This window comes from Lagopus leucura, unplaced genomic scaffold, assembly GCF_019238085.1.
Source record: "Lagopus leucura isolate 7727_CA_CO unplaced genomic scaffold, USGS_WTPT01 Super-Scaffold_100036, whole genome shotgun sequence".
NCBI lineage: Eukaryota > Metazoa > Chordata > Aves > Galliformes > Phasianidae > Lagopus > Lagopus leucura.
The window spans coordinates 986,195-1,010,254 of record NW_024962285.1 but is presented as its reverse complement, the minus strand read 5'-3'; the positions used below and the strand labels follow the sequence as shown (position 1 = coordinate 1,010,254).

The 24,060-nt window shown below is 44.3% G+C and overlaps 1 protein-coding gene across 5 annotated transcripts in view; it reads left to right on the top strand.

Annotated features, from left to right (window-relative positions):
- PALM2AKAP2 (PALM2 and AKAP2 fusion) overlaps positions 1-23,141 on the top strand; it is a 250,912-nt gene extending 227,771 nt beyond the window's left edge. For 4 of the 5 annotated variants that reach the window (XM_042882819.1, XM_042882821.1, XM_042882823.1 and 1 more), the window contains 4 exons: positions 6,915-9,306; positions 16,410-16,588; positions 18,813-18,851; positions 22,985-23,141. In XM_042882819.1, the coding sequence (XP_042738753.1) occupies positions 6,915-9,306; positions 16,410-16,588; positions 18,813-18,851; positions 22,985-23,077 (2,703 nt within the window). In that variant the 3' untranslated portion in view covers positions 23,078-23,141. The remainder of the gene's footprint in view (positions 1-6,914; positions 9,307-16,409; positions 16,589-18,812; positions 18,852-22,984) is intronic. The other variant, XM_042882820.1, reaches the window with a different exon arrangement.
- The last annotated feature ends 919 nt before the right edge of the window (positions 23,142-24,060 follow it).

The following is a 24,060-nucleotide window of genomic DNA, read 5'->3' as shown; positions in this document are numbered from 1 at the left end:
ATCATTTGATTTTATACTAGTACATCTCTGAAAGCCTCCTTGTGAGCATGCAGCAGGTTTGTCTCCATTCTGAAGCATATTAAAACGGTTTTCCCAGCAACATCAGATCTGCTTGGGGAGCAAGTGAACCTTGTGGCCTTTTGTCTCCATTTGCTGCCTTCTTCCAGCCTCTGTCTAACCCAGATTCCTTCCTGAGGAGCTCTCTTTCTCATGTACCAGAATGATTAATATGCCAGTATTTTCCTCTGGATTTCACTCTTACAGAGGATGGTGGTAGCTTCATTCTTGAGATGGAAAAGAACCTCCCACCCCCTGATGAAAAGACCGAGGAATTTGGGAAATCCCCTCGTCTCATTGTTCTTTGGTTTAAGTGACCGTAAAGGTCACCCTTTCCTAGCACTGACATTATCTGGATGGGCAGGAGAGTAATAAAAGCACGGTTTGGTATAGCGTCTTTTCCACTCCCCGCTGGGACCAGGTCACGCTTTACCAAAGCAGTTGTTCCCTTCTTGCTGTGTGTTGGGAAGATTTCAGCTGTGGAATTCAGTGAAACGATGGTTTTTCATGCATGCATTCAGAGCTGTATTCTGCTTAGTTCAATATTTATACTTGGTGCTCTGTCAGACTGAAGACTTTCCTGTCCTTACTGAATGAAGCTTTTTCTTCTTTCCCTTACCATATGCAGGGCTGGGCATTAAGGAGTCCTTCTGGCAGCACAGCCCTGAGATCCAGGCTCTGAGCCGCTAGCACTGGGTGCAAGTGTGACAGCTCTTGGTAAAAGCCCTTATCAGTGGGTCACTTTCAGCTGTGACAAAGAAATTCTCCTGTTCCTTAAAGAATAGAACCTGTAGTGGATGATTTTAGGGCAGTGTAATGCCCCTTGTATGCTGGTCAGATGCGTTGCTCTGCATTTCAGCCTGCAAACTGCTGCACATCCCCACATAGCAATGGAGACTGCTCCCCATCCTCTCAACATGTGAAATGCTCTTCTCTGGCTCATCAGAGCATCCTGCTTTCTGGATACTGCTAGAAAGCGGGGGTGGTGGAGTGTAGCAGCTCCATGATGCTGTCGTTTCTGAATGAAAGTTTAATCACAGCTTCCTGTAATTTCAGATTTGCGTCTTGGTTGCCTTACAGCTGAATAGAGCTGTCACAGCGAGGTGAACCAATCCTGCACACTGTAGCAAGTGAGGCTGTATAACCATCACATTTGAATGATTTCTCTGGCATTTATTTTTTATCAAAGGTGTATTTCTGCTAACTCAGCAGCTAACAGCCTTCTGTCCGTAAGTATTAATTTCCGTATAGATCATGTTGTCCTTGTAGGTGTTTCATTGCAATTACAGTTTTTGCAGGAATGAAAATATTTAACGAAAAAATAATTAGCCTTTTGGGTTGTTAGGTTTGTGTGTGTGTGTGTGTGTGTACGTGGGTTTGTTGTTGTTGTCTTTTTGCTTTTCTTATCAATAGCTGTGCAAGCATTTAATTTCAGAAGGGAAGGTATCTGTTCTTCTAGACCCAGTAGCAATAACCGAAATCCAGTCGGAAGGACTGCAGGTTCTTCACATAGGAACCAGATCTGTGTTTTTAGGGAATGACTGATAGAAAATAACCGGCTAAAAGGATCCTACCTAAAGAAGGCTGCCTCTGATTTACATGCCTTGGTGTTAGGGAGAAGTCATGTTATTCCATAGATGGTTCACTTCAGCATTTTCTTCACTGAGGACACAGAAGATACTGGAACTCCAATAATGTGTTTGGGAAATCACAGTGTCATTCACTATGTACTTGTCATTGAAATATCCTTCCATGCCTCATATGCTCATCATTAAGGGATTTATATATTTCTTCCTTTTCTGAGGCACTTTCTTCCACCCTTAATTTATTACACCAGCAAAAGAAAATTGGACTTCAATTTGATAAAAGAGCCCTATTGTGCATCACATGAGGAAGCTGCAGTCTGTGGCTCAGCTGGAATGAAAGAGAATATTGCAAAGACTTTCACGTGCTTTCTGAGTAAATGCAATAACAGCTCCTCTAAAATAGTCAAGAAAAGCAGCATATGGAAAAACACTCACAAAATGTCACACAGCAAGCTCTCCGAGTAGCAACTTGTTTGGATGCTGTATCTTCACATCCGTTTTTGCTCTCTGTATTCCTAAAGAAACTCCCACTGCTTTTTAGGGGAAATTAGTGTGGAGTTGCATTGATTTTAGACTGCACACTGTGATTTCTGAAGTGCTTTGAAGGAGATGAACCAGCTTTTCATTAAGAAAATTTGTCCATTGTACTCTCTGGCTATCTCAGTCAAGTTGTTGAAGAGTGAAGCCAGCTGCTCACAAAGAGCATCAAACTCGAATGAATTTCAGTCATCAAGAGTGGTTTGCATCCATGTATTGAGGACACCATGTACTGCTCCGAGAGAGGAACAGGCTAGGTTTTGCTTTTGTGCACAGGCACAATTATGAATCAAACTATTCAAGGTAGTGCCAGCATGTGTCTGACAAGTTCTGAATTCAGCAAAATTTGGCAACAGGATGTGAGGATTTTTTTTTTTTCTAAAATCTGAACTCTGTGCAACTTCATTGAGTGAAAAATGATAATTTACTTGGGATAACTTTCTCCATGGTGTTTTCAGAACTTTGATGAGTAAAAGTATCACTCTGAAAATGGGGTATTTTGCTACGAGAGAGAGAGGACAACACTTTTTGTTTGTATGTGTTTGTTTTAATGGAAAGGCTCAACTCCTTTAGGGAGTGTTTGAGCGGCGATCCCATTCCAATCCTTGAGTCCCCATCATCAGCTTCATCTCGTAAAGGTTTGGCCTGTTTCTTCAGTATGGTGCCTGCAAAGACTCCCATGGGGAGCAGGCCCATCCCAGCAGCAACAAAGGGGATCACTGTGTTTTGAGAGCTGGAGGTGGGCAGCACCTTGACCCTATTACTGGGTGGAGCTAATATAATTTTGCTTTTCCTTTTTTTCCCCATTGAGAATTTCAGCGTTTGCGTGTCATACCAGTCTTCCATTTCTTTGGCAAAATGCCTGCTGTTTCAAGGGTGAGCAGAGCAATCCCTGCCAAGGCTGGGAGGTTTCTCATTGGGTATGGTGACTAGAATCCCTGAGCTGCATACACCATCTGCATCTTTGCAATGCTCGAGACTGTGTCCGCTCATGGTACAGATGGTGTCCAGTTCTTCAAAACAGGGAGCTGAATGAAAACAGGCTCTTTCTTGAAGTTTTGCCAGTCAACCCCCTAGCAAATCCATCATTTGGTTCCTTCTGCTTTGCACAGACTTCGGAAAAGCGGGCCAAAGCAGTAGAATAAAATTCACATCAGCAGGGAGGTGTGGATTACCGAGTCAACCATACTCAATTGTGTTTCTAAGTTATATTTCTGTACTAAAACTCCTAGAGGCGTGGTAAGCCCAAGCATTAGATCCACAGACTGAGGATAGAGGGCTGAACAAAGCAGTGGCACAGTGATCTGGCAGTGGGAGGAGGAGCAGGGTTACTACAGGACTGCTGCAAAGGAAGGCAGAGAAATGGGAAGCCCACAATGCCAGTGATGCCTTGAGATGAGCAGTATGAAGCAATGTTGTGAAACTTGGAGTGATCAGTAGAAGCCTGCCATGTTGTATTTTAGATTTTTTTAATCTCTTAGTTGTTTTAAATTTTAATGTTTAATCTCACCTTGTTTTTTATTTCTTTTTTTTTTTTTTTTTGCCATGACGTCTCTTGGGAAGAATGTGGATGTGTCTGTGAAGGACTGCCTCCCACTTGGTGTCACATGCATTTCTGTTGGATCAAACAAAGGAAGGCACTGGCTGTACATTTGCTGGGTCTTGCTGCTAGAACACCCACCATTTTTTCCTCCTAAAACATCTGAATGCTCAAACACTTAGACTTTTGTAGATGAAGAATTCAGCCAAGAAGGAAGTATGCTAATAATTCTCCAGGCTGCTAATAACTGCAGTTTACTAAAGTGCAGCAGCATTGTACAAATGGCAATAATTACACTTGCATCTTGACTTAAACAGAAAGAAATGAATGCATATTCAGAGAGGGTGTAAATGTAACAGTAATTTCTGGAAAGTGCAGTGTACAGGAATTGCTGCTAAGGCAACATTGCCAGTTGCAGCAGGGGTTGAATGCTGGCCCTCCCTCATTTACAGACTTTTATTAATAGTTTTGAGACAGCTGCTCTCAGTGGGCAGTGTATATGAAGGTGCTGGTGTGTGCAGCAGCAGCAGCCCCTGGCAAGCTCTGCTCCTCCTGCCAAGCAGCCCAGATGGGGCTGTAGTTTCCCATTCTCTTCCCATCACCATGTCCTCGTCCTGATGTGTGCCATTCTTCCAGACCATTCCCAGCTGGTTCTCCTGACAATTTGATCTGTGTCCATCCATATGATCTTCCCAGTTTTGTCCTCATATAATTCATCCATGGGTTGACTTCTGCTTCATACCAGAGGCATCTGGAACGTTCCCTCCTCATTGTACTGAAAGCGTCCTGAGATTATATAAGAATGTGTTGAGGGGAAAACAAGGAATCATTATAAATATAATTATTTTTCCTTCCTCCATTCCTTGGTTTACTCCCCTGCAGAGAGCCCATCCCTACTCACAATTTTTAATCCTTGGCAAAGAAAGGCCTCTCCCCATGAGGAGCAATGTTTCCTCATAGGTATATGTATAATTGTCATGCTTACTAGATGATTACATGTGCCACACTAATTGCGCAAACACGTGCCCTCTCAGAAGTACATGCTGCCGTAAATGCCTGCCCTGATTAGGCAGTTGCATGTATATGCCTTAATTGTGAGCAGTGGATTGCAGCTATGATGAGGGGATGAGCTATTACTTATTAAGAAATCGACTGATGAAGTACTTCACCTTTGGTTATGTTCCCTAAAGGCAACATGAATGCCCAAACATGGCCTGATCCCAGAGTATCTGTGTACATTGGTGCAGTGATAGCAGTAGCGCAGTGTTAGCTATGAGGTCTCGGGGGCAGCAGCAGGTGTATTGCTAGCTCCAGATGTTAGCAGGAGCTTGACAGCATGCTCATCTCAGGTGCGAAGGGCCAGCAGCCCTGTATAGAAGCTTAAGTCCCTCCGCTCAAACTGCTCCAGGTAGCAGGTGGTCCTCTTTTTGGTGTCAGCAAGTCTGACAGGGGAGACTTGAACCCAGAACTCAGAAAGAAATTGCAGTTTTAGGCCTGTTGTGAATACCTGTTGAATATGACACTAGGAGCTCTGCAGGCAGCTATTCTTGTATTTTCAGGTTTAATCAAAGTTTTGTTCTTACTTTGATTATTCTGAACATGTTTGCAGAAAACCTGCTTGCTTGGATATATCTTTACTCAGGCTGAGGACAGAGCTGACCGCAGTTAGACATATAAATTGTAAACAATGCAATATGCTTTAAGGAGAGCACTGGTAGAAACTTAAGCTTGAGAATATGTAGGTTCAACAGAAGGTGCAGTGAAAGTAGAACCAACTAAATAGGTAAGATGTGTTGACAAAAGAAAGTTGTTTGTTTGACTGTTCTTAAAGGTGTTTTCTAGCACTTAAGTACGATTGAAAAGAAAATCTCTAATGGATGAAGGTAGCATTATCTTCAGCTCTGTACAACGGCATGATTAGACAAGAAATTCTTTCAAAATGCTTTTAGAAGAAGAGCTCTTCTGCCTGACTCAAATTCTTCAGGGTGTGTCAAATGCATTTTACTGCCCATGTAAACCCAGAGGCAGTGTTATTGTTTAGGTGGCTGGTAAGATCCTTGTGCTGTTGGCTGGTCATTTTCTGCTGCATTGTGTACTAACAGAGTGCATGATGCATGGTGGCAAGGACAGCTGCGGCCAGCTGACAGGAGTGACCTTTCTGGGGAGCCACTGTGTTTGGAGGATTTGATCAGTGGCGTTTGCTTCCCAAATCCATGCTTCAGCAGTGGTTCTGTATAAGAGCTTATGTGAAAAAGGAGCCAGAGACGTCAGAATGCAAGTTTCTGTGTTAAAGCATTTGATTATGTGAATAGGCATGCTGTGTTTGGTTGTTGTGAGATCGTATTGTGTTCTGAGAAAATTACCAAGCTGTCCTAGGAGGATGGTGTTGGTAATGTCTTCATCATGAGGAAATATGAGTCCAGTGCATCTGTGCTGCAGGGGAAAGAGTGAGAAGACCATGATTCTGTTGGTCCCTGTTGTGCCTCCTGTGGTGATCTCCATGCTGTTGGAGACATGAATGCTTCCTGCCTCCCAGCTCCAGTTGCATGTGGGTTTCTGTGTGGGCCGGAGAAAGACTCCATGTTTTTTCCAGCACTGTGTAATTCTACCCTGTGTTTGATGGCTGAGATTGATCCACTGAGAAATGAACATTTCCTGGTGTCATCTCGTCCTTTTCCTGATGTGGAATGAGTTGCCTGCTCTTTCTGCATGTTAGCATCTGTTTTTGCAAGATGAGACAGTAATGCTTATCAGCTGTGGATGGATTCTGAGGTTTTCTTTAGGTGTGGAAAACATTTGTAAAATACCATGTTGATAGGTGCTGTGTGCTGCACATGCAAGCCTTTCAAGAACCTGAACTGTTAAGTCATTAGTAACTTGAAAATCCAAACCTCATTTTTAGTGGCAGACCAGGACACAGGCCTAGAATAACGACAAGTTAGGATGATAACCATTTGGGAGATATTTAAATGAAAGTTTGTTTTTGTTTTAGTGCCCTGTTCACTTTATAGTGAGTTAACTTTCTATTTTTTGTAAGTACTAATTATTTGCCATGGCTTCTAATTTTGTGAAGAACTCTTTTAATCTCGAGTTTAGGAACTGCTACGGTTTGCTTTCCAGATGGTGTTTAGTCTGCAGAAAATACAATGCTTCTCTTCAGGACTTCATCAAAGTTTTGTTCTGTTTTATTTTAGAAATCTTCCAGAATCCCTGAGGATGACATCAGGTTAAAAAAAAGTAGAGACCAAAACTGTGCCAATTTCTTGGAGCCAGCTACTGCGCTTGCTACAAAGGAAGAAAAAATGGAAATTGAAGTTCCAGTTTCTGAGCATAAAAGCATCACCACAGTGGCTTCACCACATCCCATAGACAATCCAACCCACCTCTTTTCTTCTGCTGCCAGCCACAATGGACTTAAGGACAGGCATGAATCTCTGGACAGTGAAGTTGCTAAAGAGATCAGATATCTAGATGAAGTGCTGGAGGCAAACTGCTGTGATTCTTCTGCTGATAATACCTTTAATGGGACATCCTCTCCTCAGCTAAGTGCAGTCACCATCATGGATGGCTCAGGTGCTTCAGTTAATGTCTCTAATAATTCAGTACCCAATGCAAGGGAAGAAAATATAGCTGACAAGCAGGCGCCCTTGGTTGTTAAACCACATGAAGCTAGTACAGCAGGTGAAAGCCTGAACTCTAATGGCCATTCCTTGGGTGGACTGAAGGAAGACACTGGGGAAAGTTTGAAGATGCCAGGAAGTCCCACTTCTTCAAACAGTTCTAGAAGATCTTCTAAGGATGGAGAAACAACTCTTACAACCCTTAAGAAAGAGGCTAAGTTTGAACTCCGAGCTTTCCACGAGGACAAAAAGCCCTCTAAGCTCTTTGAAGATGAAGATGAGAAAGAAAAGTATAGGGTCCGCAAAGTGAGACCATCAGAGGAAATGATAGAACTTGAAAAAGAAAGAAGGGAGCTCATTAAAAGCCAGGCTGTCAAGAAAAACCCTAACATTGCCGCCAAATGGTGGAATCCTCCCCAGGAGAAGACTCTGGAGGAACAACTGGATGAAGAGCATTTGGAATCCCACAAAAAGTATAAGGAGCGCAAGGAGAGACTGCAGCAGCAAAGTGCAACACCAACATCTCCCAAACAGGTCAGCTGCTCCTTTGTACCACCAGAGCCAGTGAATATCAAGAAAGAGGATATTGTCACAGAGCAAATTGATTTCTCAGCTGCCAGGAAGCAATTCCAACTGATGGAGCATTCAGGTCCATCTCAGGGTCAGGTCCCACCAAGGCGATCTGGAACACCCAAAATGTTCTCCGTCAAACCATTCTATAAAAGCCTCAATCCTTCAAATGCAGACAGGCCTCTCTCCACTATTACAAGACCTGTTTCAATGTATGGACAAACAGGTCAACATGAGGGTAATGACATCACTGTTGTCAAAGCACAGAAAGTCTCCTGTTCTTCAGAGGAAGATACAAATGCTCAGAGCAACAGTGCTGACCCAATAAGAGAGTTACCATGTAGTGATAGCTCCAGAGCTGGACAGGCCTCGAAACTGTGGTCAGAGGATGGAGAATTCATGAGTGCAAGAGCTGTCTTCACGGTGGTGAAGGATGATGTACAGGGTGTGCTAGACCATCTCCCAAAGTCAGCCAGCGCCTCCTCCCCTCCCGAGGAGCTGGACTCCGGTTTGGATGACTTGTCTGTAAGATCTCAGGATACCACTGTCTTGGAGACCCTTTCCAATGACTTCAGCATGGATAACATCAGTGACAGTGGTGCCTCTAATGAAACTATGAGTGCCCTGCAAGAAAGCTCATTGGCAGATTTCTCCCTGCCACAGACCCCGCAGACCGATACTCCAGCAGAGTGCAGGGGTGAAGGCATGTCCAAATCATTCAGTGACCCAGGCTGTGACTCACTGTCTTCTGCCTTGGCAGATTCTATGCTGATGGACAACCAGCTGGAATACCACGCTGGTCTGCTTGTTCAGAATGCCATCCAACAAGCCATAGCCGAACAGGCAGATAAAACAAGTGGCAAGGAAGAGAAAATCCCAGCAGAGCAGGATATCTCTGCCAAAGAGCAGCCGGCCACCACCAGGCTATCTTCAGCCTCCAAGGAGCAGCAGAACCCAGTATTTAAGCCACCCCAGGTGTCTTCACCTGTTCAAGAAAAAAGGGACACCATACCAAAGACTTCAAAAGAAGACAACTCAGGACTCAGGGAAGGGAAGAGTTTGCAGCAGTCGCCCGTGTACTCTGCCAGCCAGCCATTCCTTGTGGAGGAGAACAGGCACGAAGTCAGTTACTTCAGCAAGTATTCAGAGGCAGCTGAGCTGAGGAGCACTGCCTCCATCCTTGCCACGCAGGAACCTGAAGTGACCGTGGGCCCTTTCAAGTTACGATCAAGGAAGCAGCGGACTTTATCAATGATAGAAGAAGAAATCAGAGCTGCCCAGGAGCGAGAAGAGGAGCTGAAGAGGCAGCGGCAAGGTCTGCAGATGGCACCAAGCCCTGTCACGAAGAGCGCACCACCCCTGCCCACCAGAACAGTGTCTTACAAAACTGCACCAGGTGAGAACCCAACACACTGGAGAGGAAATGTAATGCAACAAAAAGGTCAGATCAGATTTATTTTTTTGCCGTTTTTGACTGAATGCAGGATGTCTGTTTTAGAGGGTGTGGGAGAGTTGCCATGATTTTATCTTCTTGGAAACTGCAGTATTCAAGCAGGAGGAAGGCATGCGACAACCCAGATTTCCCTCTATGTGGAAATGTCCAACTGGGGATGCTTTCTGTTTTTCCTGAACATAGCACAGAAGTAGTGATCATATCCTATTGATCGTTATTAGAAGATGATGCACCGCATTCATCTTATGCCACGTTGTAGCATAATGTGTTTATCACTGCTCTCCTCCAATCGCCCAAAATTAAATTTAACATCATCATGAGAAATGATCGGCAGCATTTTTGCAGGTATGCAGCTATTTGAAAAATGAGCATGCAACACTCTTGCAAGTAATTAAGGAAGTGCAAAGATAGCTGACAGGTTTTAGATCAGATTTTGTTTGTTTTGCTTTCTCTTATCAGATGTTACTTGGCTTTCTTGATAAACTTGGGTAAAAAGATGCCCAGAGCTGAGCCGTTCCGTGTATTTCAGTTGATGTCATACGTTACTTCATTGCACAGGTATTAGAAACAAAGTGTTTAGTGGGTTCAATAGAAGTCCTCTTCTGGCTGATCAGCTTCTGGTTCTTTGTGCTGGCTGACATGCACAGCAGTTACAGTGTAACAGTTTTTCTTTTCCCTCTGTGAAGAGACTGAACTAGCACTTGTCCCTTCCAAATGTGTCCTGAAAAGAGCAAACAAAACAAAAAAAAGCGGCACTTGTCTGGCTTATTTCTTTTGTAGTGATTTTCATGAATACAGACCTGGGTGTGCCTTGCAAGCACTTGGAAGTTTTAATTAAGCGTGGCCATTGTGAAGAAGTATTAGTTTTACCCAGTGTATTTATAGTCCATCCTTTTTTTTCAATGGATGCAAGCATAATCAAGTCAGTCAGTGGTGCTTCCAAGGCTTGTGCAGTTAATCATGCTTCCAAAACTTGTGCAGGATGTTTTCTTTTTAAATCCACTGAAGACTAAAAGCAAGGCTGGACCGTGTCCTTAATGCAATCTAAGTTTTGAGCTGAAGTGTCACACAACATATAAATAGCTAACACTTGGTTTTGTTTCTTCTGTAGAGAGAATGATTTTAATCAGTGTTTCTTGCCAAAAAATGTAGCAGATGTTGATAATTTCTTTGGAGTGCTATTATTGCTGCTCTTATTTTTTGATAGAGAGCCTCCAGAAATTGGTGTGCCTTGTGCAGTGTCTGGCAGGATAACAGACATGGCACCATGGCCCTCGGCTTGCGTAAGTCCCCACTGTGTAAAGGTGTGCTCATGACCACGTCGTCAAACAGCATCATCTGTAGCTCTGTCTGCTTGAAATGAGGCATTTTACTCACGAGTGGTTTTGGAATAGCTGCTGACACTAATGCTTGGTTTAACAGAGCACCTGGGAAAACAGTATATTTCTGCTAGTTCTTATTCCTCTGTACGACAAGATGTTTACTTTGTGTCTGATGATAAAATGCTCATTGTAATTTGTATTTTAATGCGAATATGAGTTTATATTTGTAATGAGTCATTATAGTTTCCTGTAGAAGTCCAAGTGCCATATGTTCGGGAAAGAAAATTGGGATGTATTTGCCAGTGACTCAAACTACTGCAATCTACAGCTGGTGACAAGGCAAATAATTAATTTCTAGGAAAAGATGAATATGTGTAATGATGTAATTGATCAAAAGAACCAAAAAGATCATTGTCTTCTTTTTTTTTCCTATATCTTCTACTTTCACTGCTTTCCAAGCAGTGGATGTGTTCAGCAGAGCTCTTTGCTGCTGTAATATGGCTCAGTGCCCTTGGCATTCCAGGGTGAGTACCATCAACTTACCTCACCTGTGCTACCCCTTCATCTAGCTCATTTGAGGAGGTGCAGTACATAATCAGATTGCAAATTACCTGCCTCCCAGATTGCTTTTTGGTGATGAACTGGGCAGGTCTGCTTTGCTAGGACATCTGGTGGTCCTTCACTTAATGTTTTGAGCTGTCACTGTACTGTCAGGCAAACCACAAAGGAATGTAGTGAACTGAACTGCTATTTGACTAAGTGTGAAAGGCTAGCACGATTTATGTGGCTGAGATAACTGCTAATTGCTTCAGATAGCAAACAGGCTGTTTTGCCACTCTGGCATACAACTTCATAGAACTGAGAGTAACGCCACACTTGGCACCTGCCAGCCACTCAGTGCAAGCCACAAGGTTAGTAACAAGTATCCTTTAAAGCTGTTTGGGTAGTATAAAAGCTGCCTTCTAACCCATCTCAGATGACTGGGGCAAGACTCAGTGCTATTTCAGCCATGTGTTGTGCATACACACAGCTATTATCTGGGGTAATAATGTTTAAGAATCACAGAAAACCCTGAGTTGGACGGGATCCCCAAGGACCATGGGGTCCAACCCCAGCTCCACACAGCACCACACAAACCCAAACACTGTGCTGTGGCAGCTTGAGGCCGTGCCTGCTGCTCTGGGGAGAAAAATACTTGTGGAATTGTATTTCAGTGTGAGCAGTTTCCACACTGCTTCGGTGCAGCACTTTCTGCACGTGGCAGGGTGTTGAGCAGCTGCACAGCAATCCAGGAGTTTGCTCCTGCAGCATGTGGGTGGCTCGCCATCCTTTGTGGGCAGAAAAGCTGGGCTGTTTAATAGTTCCTCTGAACAAATGTGTGATTTAGTAGGTTCCTGCCTATGTTTTATGGTGATCGTGTATATCCCTTTTATTATGAGTACCTAGAATACGAAGAATTTGTATCTTAACCGCATGTAGTGCCTGGCTGTAATAATTCCCTTCGAAAGAAGTGTATTTTTAAAGTGTGAAAATCATTATGTGAGTGGGCTGCACTCGGTGGAGACTTTTCAGTTCGAGAGAAACCCATCATGAACATTTGCTGTCTCATAACAGCTTGGGGAGATCCCCAGCATGAGAAGCCATGCCTAGAAAAAGCTTTCCTGAAGCTGACATATCGGCCTTACTGATGTTTGTGACCAAAGCACTGCCACTCGAGGCAGAAGGCAGTGTTTCATACGCTGCTCACCCATGCTGGAGCTCAGCCCCATCCATCTATGCATGCGTCTGGGAGAGCTCCCCACCAATCATCCATCCTCATTTTCAGTTAGTAAGCTGGATGGGAGACTTTCAGTGGAAAGCAAAAGCCCAGGGGGACACTGCAGTTTATGATGGCAAGTGATCATGTATCTTTTGATGTCAGGTAACTGTGTGGAGTCTAGCTATGGAGAGTAAGCCTCTGTCAGAGGGGTTGCTTCAGCCTGCAAACAATTTCTCCCTCTTGTTTTTCACCAAAAAATACCTACACTAAAGGAAACTTTGCATGTTAAGCCTCATCCCAGAGAGACATTTTGCAGAGTGAAATGAGAAGCAAAAATTCTGAGGCAAGGTTCTTGCAATATCTGTAGCCATTGCAAAATTTTTAACGCTCATTATAGGTGTAAAGAGTAAGATTAGGTGTAATACATATACATTAACCCCTTTTTAAAATAATTTTGAGAAAGGCCAGAGCAGAAGTGCAGCCTGTGAGCTCATTAAAGATACTGCTTGCTTACAATTTCATAAGCACCAGTGAAGGAAAAGCAAAGTTCATCATTCTCTTCTGCAAGGATTCTCTGGAGCACTCATCACTCATCCTCCAGACACCTCCAGGAGAGCCGTAGCAGGCTACCAGCCCAGCTCATTTATCATTTGCTGTCTTATTCATTCCTTAGAGGAGGATGCATGAAATGAAAGGACCTTACAGAGCTAAGGGTTTTTTTTCTTTGCTATTTGCTTGTTTGTGTATTTGCATATTCAGGTTGCTCACGTGGTGTTCAAGTTCAAAGAAGCCCACCTTTCACCTGCGGTGGTAATGAGACTCCATGTTTCCAGCGTGGTATTTTTGCATATATTTGAACCATCCCTGAGTTCATCCCAGGCTAGTTTTCTAAAAAGATCAGTCTTGATGAATTACTTTATTTTGAAAAGTTTTCTGTGCAGATGCCTTAAAGATGCTAGCAGCATCTGTGAAGTAGTTGCTCTGTGCAGAGCTCCAAAGATACCCTTGGCTAACATGTTTGCTGGTCCTGGTTTAGGCTCCTGTTCTGCCTCTTGTTCTGGCTCCTGTCCGGGATCTCTCCTCTGTTGCTCTTTCCTTCCTTTGCAGCAGACCAGCTGGGCATGGACAGCCCATTCATCCTCTTACAGCAGGTGCTTGGACACCCATCAGGCTTGTAGGCATGGATGTCGCCTTGCTCAAAACTGTTCTTGCTCCCCAGGTACTCTGCAGAGGTTTTGGTTGGGATGGGAGTTCATCCATTCCCAGTTCTTCCAGGTCTTTGTTTTTACACAGAGCTGCCAGGCACTGCCTTGCACACAGCTCTGAGTTCCCCCTTCCAGAGCTTCCCCATTCTCTGAGCACTGAGTAGAGCATTTCTCAAAGCAGCTTTGGCCTGCTGTGAGTTTAGGGGAAGAAATAAAGAGAAATCAAAATTCTAAGTGGATGAAGCCAGAGACTGGGGAGCTGTCACCAGGTCTGAGGCCACAGAATATTTATCAGTATTTGTCTAAAAGAGGGAAAAACTGTTAACTTCACAGGTGAAGCCGTAGGGTGTTTATCCTATACTCAATGTCATGCAACAGGGACTTCAAAGGACTGCCTTCGTCTGGAGGACAATGCTGATAGCACTTGTGACTTGGGGCTGCAGTTTTCGCTGGTACCCCACTGTTTGGCTGAGAGCGTGGATATCATCATTACTGAGCGCAGATTTGGGAAAGGACCACCTGCAGTGTGTGAGTGAACTGGGTGGCAAGCACAGGACTGCAGAAGTGGAAATCACCTGTGATCATTGTATCCTGTGATGCTTTTATGTGATGCTGAACCTACATACTGCCTGAGAACAGCACTTATCCACGTGGAAATCTGCCAGAAGAAAATTAACCCATCAGCATGTCTACCTCAGCCTGAACTGGCAGACTGAGTCTGCACCAGAGCCAAGAGGTTGCAAGAGCCCTGAAGCCTCAGACATCCCATCATCTCACCACAAAACTGCCTGCTGGTTCTGCCAGGCACTGCTGTTAGCATGGGAAGGATTTCCACCTGCTTACCTATTTTCAACACATATTTAGGAAGAGACCTCCTCATCTGTGAAAAGTAGTCAAAATGAGGCTGTGAATTCCAGTGTTTTTAGTGGAATTCATCCACGTACATGGGGAAAACAGTTGCATAAAGGGTGATCTCATGTGGTTGGAGACCGACAAACCACTGTTTTGCTGTGGGGAAGGCACATTTCTACCTCGGCTTCTCTATTTGTGAAAATGAAACCACAGCACCATTCCTGTCAGCCCTACACAGTATACACAGCACAGCCACGTGTTGCTCCTGGATTGCTGCCACAGCATAGAAATGGCTGGCTCTTCCACTGGGTAGGGTAGATCTGCTTGTAGCATTCTTCTAAAATGCAGATCCCCGGATCCCACTCTCTGTGTCACTTTCCAGGATGGAAGGGGCTTGTCTGTAGGTCTGGTCAGTATGTGTTGTGTCTGTGTCTCCAGGGAGCTCAGAGAAGCTGTGTGGGACAACTAAGAAGTCACTTACTACTACAAGAATGAAGTAATACAACAGCATACCTGACCCTTAAGCAGGCCTTTCATTTCCAGCTCACTCTTTTACCTACTGGACCTAATGACCAGGATGATGGTTGCTCATGGAAATACCCCTTCTGCATCCTACTAGGGTGTTTCAGGGGGGTTGAATTCCCAGCCTCATCCCTGCACCAGCCATCATAACCAAACCTTTAACAAGAAACAAGTGATGTTGGGTTTTTCCGTGCTGGTTAGAAATGAAATAAGCCCAGCAAGGGTATTTCTTGTAATTCTGGCTCTGGTTTCACTTCTTTCATTAAGCTTCTGATGACTCTTTCAGAGGTTCCATGGCTGCTCTCTAGTGGTTACCAGTGTTAATGACACTTTTTGGAAAGAGCTGGGTTTTTGCATCAGCAACAGGAAGTTTCATGAAAATCTGTATGCTCCTTCTGGTTACTTTCCTTATTTGTGTGATTTAGGGGCTGTTGGTTGGTTGGTTGGTTGGTTGGTTGGTTGGTTGGTTGGTTTTCCTTTCCTCATCCATTGAACAGTCTCATTTCATAGAGATGCCATGGTATGGAGAAGGGAACCTGATTTTCTTCAGCAATAGCTTTTTCCCCCCATAGCCAAGTATTTTTCTCATGTGACCAGCCAGATGAGAGCCCTTCTCACTTAATTCATTTCTGCCATCAGCCAGGACAGGACCCTCTTACGTTATCCCCACACCCATAGCCAGCCCTCACTCTTACCAATTGCTCATCCCCACTGACATGTGCTGCACTGTCAGCTGTAGCAGTGCACAGCTGTCCTCCCACAGGGTGCTGATGTTTCCCCACTACCCCCTTGCTCATTGCACTTGTCTCCCCATCCTGTCCAGCTGCAGTTTGTGGGAAGTAATCCAGGGAAGAGCAACGCCAGAGAACTGTGCAAAGCTCTCAGCAGGTCAGAAGCATGGGAAGAAAAAAAAGGCCATCACCGTTTAACCAGACTGCCTACTCTGGATATCTAATGCATGGTGGTATCCTGTGCACTGCACTGTCTGAGTCAGAAAAAAATCCAGTTTGTGGTTTTTCAGCACCCTGTGTACATTTTCAAACCACTGCTATGAGTCTTACAAGAGGGGGGTAATCCAGCTGGATACTCCTGTAAACAGTGATGCTGGGTTAAATGTGCCTTACGTTGTTTGATAATTTTGCTAGATTTGGTAGACAGGTTTTGTAATATTTTGATGTAGTGGGCTTCAAGAGGAAGGAGGAGGAGGAGGCAAGTGTTTTAAAAACCCACCAACTGTTCCAGTTTGTCAGGTTGTTTCACAGGTTTCATTCCAATCTGTTTCTTCATGCAGACACCACTGAAAATGCTTATCCTGCTCTCTTCTTCTGGAAACAACTTGTGAGTCCTTGAGCTTAGAAGGGATTCTTCTTCTTCTTGTCATTGCAGGAAAGATAGAGAAAATCAAGCCTCCTCCATCCCCTACCACAGAAGGACCTGCCTCACACTCCGACCTGCAGGCTGAGGAGCCTGCAGGAGCCCAGCGACCCAAGAACCTGATGGAGACCCTCATGGAGGATTACGAAACACACAAAACCAAGAGACGAGAGAGGATGGATGACAGCAGTGTGAGTGCACTCTTCCTTTTCACTTCCTGCTGATCACAATTACTGAGAGTTGGACAACAAAAATATATTTCCCTAGAATCTGTTCAAGTCACCTTGCAAGTGCTGAAGGGCTGTAACACATTGTAAGGGCCAGCATGTTAGAAATGGAAGGATGAGGGCTGGTGGGATGGAAGACAGTGTCTGTGGAAATGTCAAAAACAGCTCACATTAATCTCCACTTTGACTAACTAATAATTAATATTGAGAACAGTAGGCAGTCACCCTGAAATTGGTAGGTTTTTTTAATTCACCTGCCATCAAGATTTGCTAGTGGGTTGTTTTAACAGCTGCTTTAACACTGTGGATCAAGCATATGTTCATGCCTTTGTTGACTCACAAAGTGCAGTCCCAGAATGCTTGGAGTTGAAAGTAAGAAAGTGGTTGCCCTCCTGCAAGTAGTCCCTGGGAGAACTGGAGAGGGAATGTCTCAGAAAAAAACCATGGATCCCTCAGTGAACTGTCTCCCACTGGATTTGTTGTATTTCTTCTCCACACAAACAGAAACAGAAAATTGGCCAGATTTCAGTTTGTGAAAGGGGTGCCTGGGTTTCAGCAATTCCTGTAGCAGTTTAACCTACCACCCTCTTTACTGAAGGCAGTAGTAAGAGGAGCTATGAATTTCATAGCTGGAAGTCCCAAAATCCAGGTGCATACATTGCACAGCCTGTTTCTCAACAAAGCATGAGATGTTTCTTCTTCACACTTCTTGATGTTTCTTCTTCACAGAATTTCTGTGGGGAATTAGTGCAGAGCAGTGAGATGTAAGTGAGATACAAAACTTCTTAAATGTGTTTTGTGTTTGCTGAAGCAGCTGGAGCCCTCCAGACACTTCCCAGAGATGTCAGAACAATGATCCCAGCTGCAAGGAGCTCATGCTCCACGCAAATCACATTCTAGTAAGTCTCATTGATGGCAGAGTCTGATGAGGCACATAGAAGTGAAGTTCTATAATGTGGATACCAGACAGTGCTGTTCTGGCAGCTTCTAATCATTGTGAATATTGCATAATAGTATAAGGGGTCAAAAGGGATGAAACGCAGAGGGATCCTGCTGCACTTCTGCTGGTTAACCAAAACACAGAGGAGGGATGACTCAAAATGCAGGCAGATGAGTCTCTGAAGCACACCAAAAGCTTTTCAGTCCCTTCTCCTACTGAAGGCTTTGAATAACCTCCATCAGCTTCATGAAGCAAATCTGGTGGCTCAAAACCTCACTGCAGAGAAGAAGCTGCATACTCACCATGTGCTTATCCCCAGCATACTAACCCCCATCAAGAGCGAGCAGGGCTTGCCCTCTCTACACAGCTGGGATAGCCGCATGTTGTAGGTAAGGTGTCATTAGTGCAAGTGGCCAGGTTCTTTCCAGGTGCCTGTGTGCAAAACTCCTCCGGTGCATGCATTGGTGCTTCCCAGACACACCAGGATTGTTTCGTCTATTCTTGCAATTCAAGGTATGCCCTGATGTCCCGGCTGGGATCAGTGATGTCTCAGCACCTAACCAGAAGGTGTGCCCTGCCTGTGTCTAACAAAACAGAAGAGCACCTCCGTGACCTGTTAAGGCAGGGGTGGAAGTCAGCAGATGTGATCACCTCAGTGGGATCTTGGAGAGGTTTAAAGTCTGGAAATTCTCTATCACATGCTGAGTACAGGTCTGTAGGGCTTCCATTTCTCCCTACACAAAGGTGCAGCAGAAGGCAGAAGAGTTCCAAGAGAACCTGATCCCTGCCTCTGCCTTCACCACCACCACCTTCTGCTTTGTGTTTGACTTGAGTGGCTACACCGGTGCAGCTCTGGCCAGGGTTTGCCAGTGTGCTGCTTTTCAGAGATGGAGAGCAAACCAAGTGTATCTGCTTTTGGAAGAGCTTCACTGCTCTGCCAAGTGGGCAGTTTCTTCCGAAGAGGATGTATGGGCTTAGCAGTTGAGAAAAAAAAGCATCAGCAAAGAAATGAGTCAAGCACCAACAGTAAACAAGACTGAGACAGGCCAAGCGTGTCATTTAAAAAAAAAAAAAAACAAACACCAAGTGGACTAATGTTTTTTGTTTGTTTTTTTTTTTCATGACACCAAGTTGCTTGAAATCCTGTTCTCTGAGATGTAGAAGTTCTTACAATTTATGTTGTTCTTGTTTCCTAGTTGTAACATGCTTGTTCAATGTACTAATGCTGGTCTTTTCCCTTTCTACCAGTACACCTGTAAATTACTGTCTAGCAAGGTTACTTCAGAGGTACTTTTCAACTGCTTATTTATTTTTGCTTCCTCTTGCATGGTGGTTCCCAGTGCATGTTGCTGCAGTTTGCATTTTCATGCTGTGTGCCAGTACTGTTTTGTATCAAGGCTGGGATGCAAATGTGTGGGGGATATCCCATCTTATCTCCCATCAGCCAGTGTTTGTGTGGCTGGTTTTCTCTTCCCTGGATTCTTGTTACAGCCCCTGGCATGGGAGGGGTTGCAATTAAAAGGTTGGAAGCTGCAGCCCAGGACTGAGGCATTCCTGAGGCATGAAGTGAGAACTTCTGTCATGCCATTCTGCTGGCAAAGCCACGCCTGGGGCCCAGGCACCCTCAGATACTGTGTGTGGCATTCCTCCATCCCTGGTATGAAGCAGCAGCAAAGTGCAGCATTTTGGAAGACATCCCCACACCAACCTTTCTGTGGTGGAAGAAGAGAGGCAGATGTGAGTGCATGGTCCCAGCGTGGGGAATGGTGTGAGCATGTCCCCGTCCCTGTGCATCGCAGTGTGATGAATGACGCAGTCCCACCACTTCATATCCACGCTGGTCTCAGTGTAGAAGAAACCCAGGCCTGATTAGAATAAGGGTAAATTTTCAGTGGCGTTTGGCATTCTGGCAGAATGCACAAGGTAATAACTTGCACTGCTTTTTAGGAATGAGGTGCTCAGTAACATGGACATTTCAGTGGCCTGTAGTTTTCTGCGCAGGTGTACTTGTGAATCTGTGCTTCTCTAAGGGACACAAACAGGTCCTAGTAATGGCTGACACTCATCTGTCCAGCACCAGTACTGTGCTACATACTCATATCTCCCACTGTTTCCCCATCTCATAGCACATCTCCACATCAGGCTGCTCAAGACAGGTACATGAATGTCATCTGTCCTGGAGAGTAAAGAAAAATAAAAACTGTGCCTTCTCCTATTCTTTATTTCATTGTGGGTTTTCTCTTACTGCTAGCAGTCAGCAGTGACTGATCCTTGTGTGGAGCATTTCTAGAGAGTTGAGCAGTATAGGAGCTTCCACAGTAGTGGTCAGGGCATCATGTACTGTGAGGGGTGGGAGCTCAAGGGCAGGCTCCATGTGCCTGCGTTGAGGAAGGGTATTGGCATGAGGAGCAGTGAGCTGGAAGGCAGTGTGCATGGATGGGGAAGGGGAAAAGATGTGTGTTTTCAGCATGGCCATGAAGCAAGCTGTTACCAAAAGAGCCAAGTCTGTGTTAAAAGCACATCCTTGTGCAGTTCTACAGAGACCACTGATAGCCGTGTGCCTGCACAAGTGGAGATTGTACTCATCCTTAAAAACAGCTGCTTTTGTTTGTACAGGTCTAAGTGTTACTGGATATACTTGGCATTAACCTGACTTTACTAAATACCAGTCATACTGTAGCTGGTAACTGTGGTCAGGTAATTCTGACATTGTTTTTTAAGGTGACTGCTGAAAATTTTTGATTTATGAAATAAAAAACCAGCAGACTAGGTCTGATGCAGAGGACACACAGCTTATTGTTGTTCTGGATAAGAATGCTTTGATTCCACCAGCCGGCTCCTCAATATGCTCGCTGGAGGTCAGGTATGTTCTAGCACTGCGTGGGCACAGCGCAGAAAATACCTTTGTGCTGAAGTAGCTGATGCAGTTCATCACTCAGTAGCTCTAACTGTGTGTTAAAGCATTTGGTTTTCTGTTATTTCTTTTTTGCCTGATGTGCTTCTCTGGAGGTGTCTTTCTGCATGGAGGTGGCAGAACGTAGACACTCCAATCTCTTGCATTTTCTTATTTCTGTTGCTCTTAGTTCTTCCAGGTCCAAATGGGAAGAATTAGTAATATATGAAGCTCCTGAAAAATCTGTTTGCTTCCACATTGGTTTTCTGCCACTGTACAGTGAAAATTAGCTTGTATTGTACAGTAGTCAGTTTCACTCAGTCCCAGGTGGTGGGATTATGCTGTGGACTGAAGCATGTCTGTGTTTTGCTCTTTATTCTCTTTACCAGTAAGAGAGCAGATATTGTTATGCCTGTCAGAGTAAAATGCAGGACAGGTCAGTCTCCATCTCGAGGATAGGTAAACAAATTAATCTTGCACTTGATGGTGATAGCTGTTTTGACCTTTTTTCAAAATCCTCAAAAACACTTGAAATCTGTCAAGGAAAAGCCTCTGACGTTCTCAGCAGAACCTAGAGCTGCAACAAGAAGATTGGTGCAGTAGGTTTTTACAGGGCAGTTTTACAGCCCTACGACTTGGTACACATTTCTGCTTCACTCCAATTCCTGAACTCCAGATCCTCTCTTTTGATGCACCTACTGGTCACATTACCCAAACAACAACAACTTATATCGTGTTGCTTTTTTCATGGATGTTATCAGCCCAGACCACTAGGCTAAGTGTGAGCTAATTGCCCACCTTATGATCCCTTTGGAGCCCACCCCCCATCTCTGGTGGTGTTCCAGGTATAGTCAGAGAGCAGTGGCAGCAGATGGTCCCATCTATGGGTACATGTGGTTCTGTGGTCCCAGCTACTAGGCTGGGGATCTGGGCTCACAGCTGAGCCTGGCATCCATCTTCGCTTTCTGCTGACTGATCTGAAGGAAAAATCCTCAGGTTTTCCAAGTCATGGCTTTTTACAAACACCAGCAAAGACCATTGCAACAGGATGATTTCCAGCAAGGAAGACAGTGATCAGAAATTGTTGTAAATTATGTAAAATCCCTTTTATTTTCAGCTACCATAAACCACACCAAATTCAGGAGACGTCTCTTGGATGTATCACTGCTCTGTGACAATGTCAGTTTCAGTTTGAAATTTGTGCTGAATTGGCTTTTTTTTTTTTAATCTGAATTTCCTTATCTAGTAGGGAAAACAATAATTTTCTTAGTTTTTCTTAACTGTTACTCTACACTGGTCTCAGTAGTCTGCTAGTAGTTGCCTGTTGCCATCTGAAGAAAAAAAAAAAAACAAAAAAACACAATGCTTTTTTTTTTACCCTTTGTTGCTAACCATAGACCAGCCTCTCTAATTTCTTACTCTGACAGTGACGATGCCCTGATAAGTGGTTTTATTTCTCCAGTGTTCAGAGGCACGTTTTGGACTGTCTTTGCATGGCTTGGGCACTCAGCACCCCAGGCACGTAGCTTAAACCTCCAGCCCTCAGCCTTGCAATTGCTTCACTGCACTGCTTGCAGCTAATATCCCAGACGGATTTCCTCATGGATTCCTTTTTTCCCTCAGATGAATCGTTGGTTTTCTGGGTGCATTTGCCCTCTAGTGGATAAAATAAAAACTGTTCAGCCTTGCTCCCACTCCCGCAGCTTAGGGAAAGGCAGTGGGCATGGCATAATTCCCCAGGGTAGTACTACCAGAGCTCAAGAAGCATTTGGGCACCGCTCTCACACACAGGGTTCGGGTTTGTGTAGTGCTGTGTGGAGCAGGGTTTGGACCCCGTGGTCCTTATGGGTCCCTTCCAACTCAGTTTTGTAATTCTTAAACTTCAGCTGTTTATTTCTGCCCCATCCAAGACTTAAGTCATCACCTCATCTGACTTCTATGCAGAGGAATCAAATAGCACAGCCCTATCTCAGAAGGCCACTTTTGTGCAGAGCAGCATGCTAGAGGCTATAGGACCTGGGGGGCAGCCATTAGCTGATGGAACAGTCATATATTGTTGTTTGGGCTTTTCTACTCCTTTTATTTCTTTCTCTTTTTCTTACTGGCTCTTTAAACTTAAGAACTGCGCTTCTGCAGGACGACTGGTGCAGGCAGGCATACACTGTTCTGTATCTGCAGAGGAGCACATTGTGTGCACACCCCATTGCTAGCACCTTTTGGTCCACTCTGAATTATTTTTTTAAGTAAGTCTGTTGCACATGTATTAAAACTGTTCCTCACCTAAAATAATTGTTTCTGTGCATGCACGTGTGTCCATATATAAGGCGCATACCATATGTGCGCTTTTATATGCGTGCATATGTTTGTGCATATATATAATATAGATATATTTCTATGTGTGTTGTTACATGTGTACATATATATGCATACATGCCTCTCTACATATAACACACCTGCTGGATGTGTGGAGTTTTTATGCCTGTTCGCCCAGTGATGTGACGGATGTCCTCTCCTTCTGTCCCTCCAGGTGCTGGAGGCCACCAGGGTGAACCGCAGGAAGAGTGCGCTGGCGCTGCGCTGGGAGGCCGGCATTTACGCCAACCGAGAGGAGGACGAGTAGCTGTGCAGCATCACCTGCTGAACCAAAAGAAAAAAACAAAAAACAAAAAACAAAAAACAAAAAAAAAAAAAAAAAAAAAAAAAAAAAAAAAAAAAAAAAAATAAAAAAAAAAGGGGGGGGAAAAAAAAAAAAAAAAAAAAGGAAAAAAAAATAAGCAGCATTTTAATCCGATATTTATTAAATACACAATGAACTCAATGATGCACACAGACATAGAAACAATCCAGCTCCTGGCAACTCTAAAACAACAGGAACAGCCCACTCAGAAAACACCCCCTCCTCCCACCCCTGCTTCCCCCTCCCAAATGATGCTAGGGTTGCAGGGTCAGGGAGTCCTGGGACACACCTCAGGGTCTGTGCCCACATCGGCCTCACCCCTGCAGCGTGACGACGTCACCCTCCGATGCTGTTTGTTTGAGGGGACCGAAAGGTTTGGGGTTGGGAATGGAATGGGGTTGTTTTTTTTTGGAGGGGGGGTCTGCGCCCCTTATCTAGTAATTTATCTGTTTAAATGAAAAAAAAACAAAAACCCACAAATAAACGGGGAAGCATCTGTTGCAAATGTACAATCCAGCAGACTCAGTAAATACAGCCCTTGTGTTGCAAACACAAGCCATCACAATTCAGGAGTGGAATAGATGGGGATGAGAGCTAAGCCAAATGGTCACCTTAGCTTTAGGATCCTGTATGCTTGCAATATCACCTGAGCTCCAGGTTCTCAGATCATATTTACCTAACAAAGTTTCTAAATAGGAAGTCTGTATCTAGCGGATGACAACTATTTTTTGATGGTGGGGAGGGGAAAAAGAATGGTGTACGTGGATAACCAATGGAGATGGACAGTTTGAAGCAGAAAGGTAGTGAGGAATGAATACAAATAAAGGACATTTAATTTTTAAAGAAGGCAATAATTGAACTAAGCCAGACTTTGGCCAAGGAAAAGGTATGAGATAGAGAGGAAAGAGAGCTACGTCTTTCACTAT